General features: G+C 42.2%; 1 protein-coding gene across 3 annotated transcripts in view; it reads left to right on the top strand.

The window, feature by feature from the left end:
• LOC117667066 (membrane-spanning 4-domains subfamily A member 15-like) overlaps positions 1-11,793 on the top strand; it is a 20,906-nt gene extending 9,113 nt beyond the window's left edge. For all 3 annotated transcript variants that reach the window (XM_034420236.3, XM_034420237.3, XM_034420235.3), the window contains exons 3-7: positions 819-935; positions 4,198-4,254; positions 4,843-4,971; positions 8,064-8,177; positions 11,143-11,793. In XM_034420236.3, the coding sequence (XP_034276127.2) occupies positions 819-935; positions 4,198-4,254; positions 4,843-4,971; positions 8,064-8,177; positions 11,143-11,256 (531 nt within the window). In that variant the 3' untranslated portion in view covers positions 11,257-11,793. The remainder of the gene's footprint in view (positions 1-818; positions 936-4,197; positions 4,255-4,842; positions 4,972-8,063; positions 8,178-11,142) is intronic.

Below are 11,793 nucleotides of genomic sequence, written 5' to 3'. Positions count from 1 at the left end.
TAGAGTGCCACTTTTCTGGGTGATGAAGTAAACAATGTAGTAAGCATATAAATATGAGTGTCACAGTGTGTTCAGGGTACCCTCCTCAAATGAGAGGAGGGGCATCTTTATTAAGCTGAATAAACACGTAAAGCTTATGGAGGCAAATACTGAGACTCTTGTCTTTATTATACCGAGCCTCACCTGAAAACCAGCAAAACACCATGCTGTGAACTTCTTGGCTTGGCTATTGTTCTTCCTGGTAGTTTCTTTTGCGTTTGCAGAAAAAATCTGATTCAGATATGCATTTCTTTGCTTGGGAAAGTGAAGCTCAGCCATTATTTCAGCCAGATATCTTTTTCTCCCTTCCCTCTGAGAAGTACAGCTGTTGGGCATTTCTCCAGAAGAACCTCATCATGGATTGGCTATAGCTAAAGCCAGGTGAAGTCACTTAGTGCTTATGACTATGCTTAACTTCTTCCTGCAGGGGAGTCTGTAGTGAGAGAAGTGATATTCCTCTCTCAAAGGCCCATCTTGACCTTCTTCCTGACAAGAGCAGTCCCACTATAGGTCAAACAAGATCATCATCTGGAGTAAATGTCCAGCACATAGTGACAATGGTGTCTCAAACTGTCCCTTCTCCCCATTTGGATTTTTCACCATAGGAAACCAGGCCTTGGGTCAACATCTGCACTGGAAGCTTAAAAGCCCCAACACTTTGAAGGACCTTAGGTTGATAGAAAGCGATGCCTTTCCTGGGGTGCTAACAAATTGGAATGTTTGTCTCTCCTGGATTCAGAGAGTTAACTTGTCTTATTTTGTGTGTTTTCCTTCCATAGACCGTCCAAATCATGATTGGGTTGATGCACATTGGCTTTGCGGCTGTCGCAATTTGTCTTGCTCTCGCAGGCTACATTGCCTGGTCTGCAGGTTATTCCATTTGGGGAGGGATCTTAGTAAGTATGTGTGAATTCCTGTTCAGTCATTCACTATGGAATTAATGGCCAAGAGCACCTATCAAAGTCCTATCTGCCCTGCAGTATCCTGATTTCCTCATGTTTGTGAGTCCCTCCTTGTGAAGTGGGGTCATGGGGCACAGATGGGCTTGCTGGTTACGTACCTGGCTCCCTGCCACGTGGCGGTGGCCCTGCCTGAACTGCTCAACGTTATAGCCGCGGTGGCAGTTGATACCCCTAGGCTTATGGTTATGGGGGATTTTAACCTGCCATCCGTTGGTGAGGCATCTGAGATGGCTCGGGAGTTCATGGCTTCCATGATGGCCATGGACCTGACCCAGTTAGTTCATGGCCCTACTCACACGGGGGGAAACACGCTGGACCTGGTTTTTGTCTCTGGTCAGTGGTTGAGTGATCTTGAGATAGGGGATATAGTGATCGAGCCCTTGTCATGGTCAGATCACTCCCTCCTTCGCTTTGACCTTCGAACCACCACACCCCGCTGCAGGGAGGCGGAACCGATGAGGTGGTTCCGCTCCAGGCGCCTGATGGATCCGGATAGGTTCCAGACGGAGCTTGGGCCATTTCCTGAGGCTCTGGCTCACGGCTCGACTGAAGACCTAGTGGCCGCCTGGGATAGGGCGGCTGCTGGAGCTTTTGACCGGGTTGTGCCTTTGCAGCCTCTGATCCGGCACCAGTCTCAGACCGGAGATGAAGCGCCGGAAAAGATGCCTGAAGGGCCAGCCGTTCTGAATCCGACTGAACACTGGTAAGGTCTTATATTAAGACCTACCTGGTGGCGATAACAGCGGCAAAATATAATTATTTTTCTGGACCAGTTGGAGCCTCCGGGTACTTTTCAAGGGGAGCCCCATGTAGAGAGCATTGCAGTAGTCCAGTCGGGAAGTGACAAGGGCGTGAGTGACTGTGCGCAAGGCGTCGCGATCCAGAAAGGGCCGCAACTGGCGGATAAGGCGAACCTGATGAAAAGCCCCCCTGGCCACGGCCGTCATATGTTCTTCTAAAGACAGCCGTGCATCCAGGAGGACGCCCAGATTGCGGGCCCTCTCTGTGGGGGGCAAAGACTCACCCCCAATAGTCAGCAATGGCACCAGCTGACTATATCGCGACGCCGGGAACCACAGCCACTTGGTCTTGGAGGGGTTGAGTCTGAGCCTATTTCTCCCCATCCAGACCCGCACGGCCTCCAGGCAGCGAGACATCACATCAAGGGCATCGTTGGGGTGGTCTGGGGTGGAGATGTACAGCTGAGTATCATCAGCGTACAGATGGACTCTCACCCCAAAACCATGGATGATCTCACCCAGCGGCTTCACATAAATGTTGAACAGAAGGGGCGAGAGGACCGACCCCTGCGGCACTCCCCATGCAAGGCACCTCGAAGTTGACCTCTGCCCCCCTGTCAACACGAACTGCAAGCGGTCGGAGAGGAAGGAGGAGAACCACCACAAAACGGTGCCCCCTATTCCTAACCCCCTCAACCGCTGCAGCATGATACCATGGTTGATGGTATCAAAAGCCGCTGAGAGATCTAACAGGACCAGGACAGAGGAGCTTCCCTCCTGCGCGAGGTGCACTGGCTCCCGGGGGTCTTTCGGGTGCGCTTCAAGGTTCTGGATACCACCTTTAGAGCGCTCCATGGTTTAGGACTTGGGTACCTACAAGACCGCTTTCTGCCACCAATAGTCTCTCACTGACCAGTACGCTCCCATAGAGAGGGTCTTCCCAGAGTGCCGTCGGTCAAACAATGTCAACTGGCGGCCCCCAGGGGGAGAGCCTTCTCTGTGGAGGCACCTGCCATCTGAACGAGCTCACCCCGGAGATACGGAGGATCCCGGATCTGCGCACTTTCCACTGCACCCTCAAAACATTCCTATTTCAGCAGGCTGGTCTGGCCTAACCTCCCTTTTTAATTGCTTTTAAATTGGTTTTATAATTGGGGTGTTTTAAATCTGGCCAAAGTATTTAATGTATTTTAAATTGTTTTTAACGTTTGTATTATGTATATTTTATTTTTTTGGCTGTTCACTGCCCTGAGTCCTTCGGGAGTAGGGCGGTATATAAATTTAATTATAAATAAATAAATAAATAAATATAAATGTTTCATTTATATCCCGAGGGAGAGCATTATGAGAGATGGACTCCAAGGAGACTTTTTTTAAAAAACCACCTGATTAACAGATGAGAACTCATTACTGTCCCACATTAGAAGAATATAATAAGCTCCAATATATCACTTAAATAAATTAGGAAAGCATATTAACAAATCTGAAGAAAGAAATAGAAATCAAAAGGCCTCTTTTGTAGAGGAAGAGGAAGGGAAATAAAAAAGCTATATTTTGGAAAAGTAGAGATTAGATTTACTTTAAAAAACAAGCTGCAGAAATATTGAGGTCTCTTATCTCAATGGAAGCTGAAACTATTTTTTTGTATGGAATCCTAACAACCAGCTCCAAAAATTTCCTCACTTCATTCCAGCCTTCCACAAAGGATTCATTGTGCTCATCTCCATTGGACTGTTTTGGAGTTTTGCCTCCCCCCCCCCCACTTTTCTCCTTGACATAGTTCCTGGAGTATTTGGGCTCCCTGCCCAACCTGTTGAGAGTGGCTGGTGCATTTAAGACAAAGAGTGCCATTTGCTATGGGTTTGCTACAAGTTCCTGACATCCAAGCTCTTTTCCCTATAAGTCTTAAACTCTTGATGCACGTCTGTTTTTGCAGGGGTTGGGGGGGATATTTATTAATATTCTAGGCTGCCCAATCCAAAACAATTCAGGCTGACTTCAGAAAATTAAAATGATAATCATATTTAAAATAATATATTGTTGTAAAAAGACTATTTATTTATTTATTGGTTTGATTTATATACCGCCCTTCTCCGGAGACTCAGGGCGGCTTACAATGTGTTAAGCAATAGCCGTTATACTTTTGTATATACCTGCTTAGTAGGGCTTTCGGGCCCCCCTAAGCGGTGTTCTTTTTTATACAAAGTCAACTTATTGCCCCCACAATCCGGGTCCTCATTTTACCTACCTCAGAAGGATGGAAGGCTGAGTCAACCTTGAGCCTGGTGAGATTTGAACTCGCAGTAATTGCAGGCAGCTGGCAGCTAAGTGCTACTTAACAGCACTTTTAGTCCGCTGCGCCACCAAGGCTCTTTTCCATGGGTCCCAGATTTTTCTGATGTTTTTTCCTTTGATATTTCCAGTGGACTATAATCATTTTTTTATTCTTTTTTCAGTTCATTTCTTCTGGATCACTATGTGTATCAGCTGCGAAGAATGAAAACCGTAGTTTGGTGAGAAAGCTATAAGGCTTTTTAATGTTTTTTATGCTATTTCTTTGTAAGCACTCGTGATGCTTTATATTGTGTATGGTCTTCAAATACTACTTAGTCTTAAACCAACATTTGGGAAAGAAAAGCAAATACAAAAATTATACCACTTTCCTTCTTTGATCAACTTTCGCTTCCAGGCCTTGCTTCCTGAAAGTTCTATGTCAGCAATAGAGAATTTTCAACCACCCAGAATTAGAAGCTCCCCGGTTCCCCTTTTTGCAATGGGCTTCTTCCCAAATTCCCTTCCTGATGTGCAATCTGTCAGTAGCATGACAGAAATGAGAGAAGCCTGAAAGTGCCAATGACCATGAAGTCACTTCTTGTTTTACCAGAGCATCCTTAGTTGCTACCAGAAATAATGCTAGTCCTGAGGAACTGCATGTTGTCTGGTTTCACTACTGATGGATAATGCACCATTAAACACATACATAGAGTTTATTATTGGTTTTACCATAGTTGGTTGTAAATTTCTTTATGGTTTGTATTTAATAAGACCTTTGCTTTTGTTTCCATTTTACTTCCCACTGGTATATTGCTCTTTTCTTTCAGGTGAAATGCTGTGTAGGAATGAACATTACAAGTGCCATAATTGCATTAATTGGTATTCTGCAGTATATATTTGAGATGGCCACGATTAATAGTTTTTCTTTAAATTCCAATTCAGAGGATTGGGCAAAAGTAAGTAAACCAATCTGCTCTAGAATTTTGGCTTCGTATGTAGAATCCAGAAGGATATTTATGTACACAATAGATATATCACAGGGTTAGGCAGGGATCATGTGTGGTTTGGATTAAATAAAGAACTGGAGTCCAGATTTGCAGGCATGAGGTTTCTTATGGAACTTTCCACAATTCCAAAGGCCTGCTAAGGCCTGAACTTTCCTTCTGTCATTTCTACCTAAGAATCTTTTGACTGTCTATCAGAATCTGGAATCAACACCAGGCCCATTGAATTTGGTTTGAAATTTTTTTTTTTTAATTTGATTTATATGCCGCCCTTCTCCGGAGACTCAGGGCAGCTTACAATGCATTAAGCAATAGCCTTCATACTTTTTGTATATTTATACAAAGTCAGCTTATTGCCCCTACAAACTGGGTCCTCAATTTACCTACCTTAGAAAGGATGGAAGGCTGAGTCAACTTTGAGCCTGGTGAGATTCGAACTTACAATAATTGCAGACAGCTAATCACAATGCTATCAGTCTGCTGAGCCACCAGGCCCTTGTATTTTCCTAAAATACATCTCAGTCCCAAAGACACAAGTGCTACAGGTAGTCCTCAACTTACAACAGTTTGTTTAGTGACCAAACGTACAATAGCAGGGGGAAAAAAGTGACTTATGACCGTTTTTCACCGTTGCAGCATCCCAAGCGTCACGTGATCAAAACTCAGTTGCTTGTCAACTGACTCATATTTATGACAGTTGCAGTGTCCCAAAAGGTGTGATCACCTTTTGCAGCCTGACAAGCAAAGTCTTTGGGGAAACCAGATTCACTTAACAACCGGGTTACTAACTTAACAACTGCAGTGATTTACTTGACAACTGCAAGAAAGGTCATAAAATGGGGCAAAATTCACTTAACAAATGTCTCAATTACGAATGGAAATGTTGGCCTCAATTGTGGTCGTATGTGGTCATAAGTCAAGGACTACCTGAATTTCATTTGAAGGCTGATTTTTATAGTAATGATTATTAAAACTCAACAATCCAAAAAAATTAATGCAAAGTAAGAAAAATATAAAAAGAAAAAAATGAACAGCGCAAAGGAAAAATGAAAAAAAGAAAAATTCATAAATGACTTCTCCTTTAAGTCAAGTACAATTTCAATAACCTATTAATAACATTATATTCACTGAAATTTCAACCAAGTTCTCTTCTTTCCCAATTTATCTCTTATTTACGAACAAATTATAAAGCCTCATCCTTCAATATTAATCAGCAAAAGTCCAGTGAAGAGTTACCAGAAATAATACGGTATCTATTTTAACCTTAAACAACCTTCATTGTTGTTTATTTTCTTTATGAAGTAACATAATTTTCTCCAAAAGCAAGCAAACAAACTTTTCCCCATATCTTATTTATAAATAAATCTTTAAAACCTTACCATTCAAAATTTAATTAAGACCTATCAGAAGCAACAACATACAAAATTTTGGTCTTTAATCCCTTCAGATAACATCCCACAAGTTAATTTTTCATCATTTTTTTCTTCTCTTAGAAACTCTAATTTTTGTAAAATTAACATGTGGAAAAAATAAGCACAGTGTAATGTCTTTCAATTTTAACATAATTTTTCCTTTTCTCTAAAAAACAAACAAAAGGAGCTGGCAGCACACCCTTGTTAGCGGGTATGCTCCCAGCTCCTTTTAAAGAGGTACTGGTAAAATCCCTCCTCAAGAAGTCATCGCTGGACTCCACGGTTCTGGGCAATTTTCGTTCAGTCTAGAGAAGGCTTTGCAATCCAGATGATCCTGGAGGAAACAGATTATCTGGACTCTTTTCAATCAAATTTCAGGCCTGGAATTAGGACCGAAACAATATTGTTTCCACTAAAGAATGATCTCTGACGGGACCAGGATGAAGTGGTGCATCCATCCTTGCTCTTCCTGACTCTCAATATAGTATATTTCGATACTATTGGCTGTGGTATCCTTTTGGGCTGTCATATGGAGTTGGGGGTGGGCAACACAGTCCTTTGCTGGTCCACCTCCTTCCTTCAAGGTCAGTCCTAGTCAGTCCCAATTGATGTTAATAAGAAGCAAGGGGTCCACAGATACTGCTTGGTGGGATGGTACAGGACTCAGTGCTTTTTCTGCTCCTTTTTAACACCTACATGAAACTGCTGAGTAAGCAGTTTCGTCCATCACCATGTGATGAGGTATCACAAGTATGCTGATGATACCCAGTTATACATCTCTGGCCTAGGTGAACTGAGGAATGCTGTGGACATTCTTTTATGGTGCCTGGAGGCTGTGTGGCCTTCCAGGATTTCAACAGTTCAACACTGGTAAGATTTTCTCCTTAAAATCTGGATCCTAAATTCCCAATGCACTCAGCCAAACTTGTAAAGCTGAATTTGATTTGTCCCTTCTTTATTCTGATGGATCCCACATATTTAATAGTTACATGGCAGGCAGAATTATCCTGGGTTTTGGCATGTTAGATGGAGTTACTGACATTGGGAAAACCAAATGGGTAAGTTAAATTTGGTTTGCTTGTTTTCACATATTTCCTAGGAATGAAAAAAAACAACAACAACCTTAGATCTTTGTTTATACACCAGTGGCTTCCCCTATCAGTTTTGGGTTAAGTTGTTGTTTACTTATTGTTGTTTGTCTGTGTTGGCAGTTTTTGAATTAGCTTTGAATTTTTGCATCTATAAAACTAATGAGTTAGAATGTATGTTGGATTGTTCTTATCTGCTTTGTCCCACATGAACAACTTTTTATGGTGCATAACAGAGTAAAAAGGTTCAGGTGAAGTGTGTGCCCTTGTGCAAATATTTGATTTTATACATGGATCTGATCCCTGTTTGATTCTCTGGGGTATATTTGAGATTATCCAAAACATAGTAATACTACAATATTCCCTGATCTGGTTTTCTCATAATATCAGAGATTGCATACTGTCCCTGTTTTTCCTGATACAATGGTTCCTCCCAGTGTTTTCAAGGAAGCAGCTGGGAGTCCCTTTTAATGGTGTAGCACATAGATGGATTTATTTCCCAGCAAATCACAATCTTTCCATATGTGTCCTCCCTACTCTACAGAATGTTGGCATTTGCCTCTCCAGCGTGCTGTTCTTGTTCAGATTGCTGGAATTTGTCATCACTGTTTCACTTGCACATTTTGGATGCCAGGCAACTTGCTGTGGTAATAACCCCGTAAGTATTTGATCCTTTTTGATAATAACTTTAGCTATTATATCTGGACCAGGTGGGTAGATTTGATCAGAGAAAGGTGATTAAGTATGTCAGAGTGTTTACAGCATGACTACTATTTTGAGGCAACCCAGGAGCAAAATACAGGACACAGAGGTTTTGTCTTTACAAACAGTGTTTTGTATACAAGTTATATGCGGTATATATACATAGATGTGGTAAGCACATACCAGGCAATCAGTCAGTCTTCAACTCTACACGGAGAACTACAATGCAGGTACACAAGGAAAGAGTGATACAAGGGTGGGTGGGGCGCCCTCTAATGGCCTCCCTTATATAGACAGCTTCTTAAAGGGCAATAACCCTGCTGACTCATCCTCAGTCTTAAAGGGCTGGTCAGCTTTAAATCCTCATTACCCTGACACGCCTCCCATTTAAAGTTGAACAGCTGAATGCCTTAATATATTCATGATGCTCTCTATTTCCATTATGTCTCCAGCTTCAGTTCCTACCCTCATTGCCTCAAACGCTACTAATACCATTACTACTATTGCTGCTGGAACTACTTCTAAATCCGTTATCTACTGACTCTGTACACTCTGTCTCATTAATCTCTATTACATCCTATTTACCATCTCTTGGCTGGATACCTTTACTTTCTCTTTTCACTAGCTCAATTTCCTCAGTTTGGTTTATCTGCCTGCCTATCATTCTCTTTATCTTCGGCTTCCTCCATTTATCTCATTGTTCCTTAGGCACTAACCATGATCCTATCTCTTAGTATTTACAAGGTTCATTATGAATACCACCTATTCTAACCCCACCAGCTTTGAACCTCTCAGGAAGTAAACCTTTATTAAACCCTCCAGGTCTCCTAGGTATACCTCTGTTTGTTTGACTTGGGTTTTTCTTACTCACAGAATACACCCTGTATTTTTCCTCCTTACAAACAGTGCAATCTAAATACACATTGCGTTTCTTTATCTTAAGCCTCTCAGCTAGGTCTGGCATCTTCTTCAGTACGTTGAAACTTACATGTCCCAGTTGCCTATGTAACAAATATACGCAATTGTCATGTGTGGGAGCATTCATAAGTGCATGTGCACAACTATTCTCCTGCCTTCCTAGAACATACAGGCTTCTTAACCCCTCGTGCACGTATCCTTCCACCTTTCCCGATGGAGTACTGCCCTCCTGCAAACAGTATTTCATAACCCTGCCTGTCTAACCTTGATATACTTAACAGATTATGGTCTAATGTAGGTACATATAGGACATTGTACAATGTTTCTCCTATCTCAGGAACATACACGTTACCTTCCCCTTTTACAGCAGCTCTTTGACCATTAGCCAGACTAATCCATGTTTGCATAGTTGATCTCAAACCAGAAAACGCTTGTGGATTATTAGCAATATGCTGGCTCGCCCCACTGTCCAACACCCAAGTGTTCCTGGTGTTTTGAAATGCTGTCACTGCTAGGAAAAACGACGCTGGAGGACCGTTCCTCATATGTTGAGTAGTCCTGCACCTTTGTCTCTCGCTGATCCTCTTTCTCCTCTCAGGGCAGCATCTCTGGAGATGTTCTGTAGAACCACACATGTAGTATCTCTTCACTGTGTAAACTGTCTCAACTGCTCTGCCCACATCCTGGACTGTTGCAGATGCTGGTCTGTGCTGAGCGTTCTCTCCCCCCTTTCATGGTCGCCTCTCCAGTCGTTTCTGCTCCTCCTCCAACAATCGACCAATCAAATATGCCATGGTTAAATCCTGCTCTTGCATGGACTCTAGACTAGTCACAAGAATGTCCCATGAACTGTCCAAGGAACTGAGCACCACATACACCTTGTGCACTTCAGTAAACATCATTCCTCTGTCCTCTAACTCAAGGAATGTCTTTCTCATAGCCTGCAGATGTGTGGACATGCTCTCCTCCAGCTTCAGTTGTGCTTTATACAGTCTCCTGGCCAGCAACACTTTACTGCCCACAGTCTCTCTAACATACACACTGCGCAATGCTTCCCAGCACTCTTTTGCAGACTGGAGACCCCTCATGTGTATCAGCTGACTGTCCTCTAAAGCCAGAATTATGCTGGCTAATGCCTTTTCATTTCTTCTCTGGTCCCCATCATCCAGGACTGCTGGTGGATTAGTAACTATCATGCACAACTCCTCCCTCTGCAGGTAAATCTCCATCTTCACATTCCAGGAGAGATAGTTTGTCTCATTTAGCCGAGACACCAAGAAACCTCTTCCCATTATGCTGACGGAGGCCATGCTGCCTGCTTTCTTTCACAAGCCACTAACCACTATCAAACCACGTTGCACAACCCCTCTGGCTCTGGTGCAAGCTCACACTGGGTTTTTCTTCTCTCTGGTCTCTCTCGTCACTCTGGCCTTCTCTCTGGACTGGGCCCATAACCTGTCAGAATGTTTACAGCATGACTACTATTTTGAGACAACCCAGGAGCAAAATACAGGACACAGAGGTTTTGTCTTTACAAACAGTGGTTTATATACAAGTTATATACAGTATATATACATACACATGGTAAACACATGCCAGGCAAGCAATCAGTCTTCAACTCTACATGGAGAACTACAATGCAGGTACATAAGGAGAGAGAGAGATGTCCTCTAATGGCCTCCCTTATATAGACAGCTTCTTAAAGGGCAATAACCCTGCTAACTTATCCTCATTCTTAAAGGGCCAGCCAGCTTTAAATCATCATTACCCTAACAAAATGGCCAGGCATAAGTCATTTGGATGTTAATTTCTGCCTTTAAAGACTTCTCTATCAGAGCTTATAACTCTTGAAGGTTTCAGAGGATGAGGCCCCAGGTTATTTTAGGCAAGCACAGTGCTAGAAGTAAAAATACACAACTGGAGAAGCTATTCCCCTACCTGGAGAAAGATGTCCCCAAGACACAGTCAGTATTTTTATATATAACTATTATTTTCTGTTGCAGGCAGCCATGGGGTTTATACCTTATCAAGTAGTCAGCGGAGATGCACTACTCCCAACTGAACCAAATTCTTCCTTTCCACCAACCTATAATGATGTGGTTGCCAAGCCAGAGTAAGAAAAAGCAACAAGCCCAGGAAGGAATTGTGAGAAGTGGTCATAGAGGTCCACCAGAGGTCATAGAAGAAGCAATTCATATTATATTGTGTTGCTGTTGTTTTATTCTCTAGCTTATTTTTTCAATTACAGCCTTTAAGCATCACATTAAATAGTGGAAAGTTTTAAAAGTTTTTAAAAATAATAGTTATAAGAAAGAAGCAAGAATTTTTGATGATGCGCACATTTTATTAGTCCTTTGTTAATATTCTGGATTGCATTTCCTTTTTCTGATGACTGTTGTATTATGAAGGAGGCCTGATGTTACAGAAATGAAACAAAAAAAAATAATCACCAAGCAAAATTGAAACACAAGTAATTGGTAAACAAGTCATTGGCAATAGCAATGTTAATATCAGTTACATACAGTAATTACTCTGTACAGTAATTACTCTGATCCCAAAGAGATTAGTTTGCATACATTTAAAGTCAAGTCTGTAGAGTGTTTGATACTGTTGTTTCCTATATATATACAATAAAGCTGAATTAGTACTGCTAA

Source organism: Pantherophis guttatus, chromosome 1 (genome assembly GCF_059756535.1).
Source record: "Pantherophis guttatus breed Tessera chromosome 1, ASM5975653v1, whole genome shotgun sequence".
Lineage (NCBI taxonomy): Eukaryota > Metazoa > Chordata > Lepidosauria > Squamata > Colubridae > Pantherophis > Pantherophis guttatus.
This window is presented reverse-complemented; position numbering and strand designations above follow the sequence as displayed.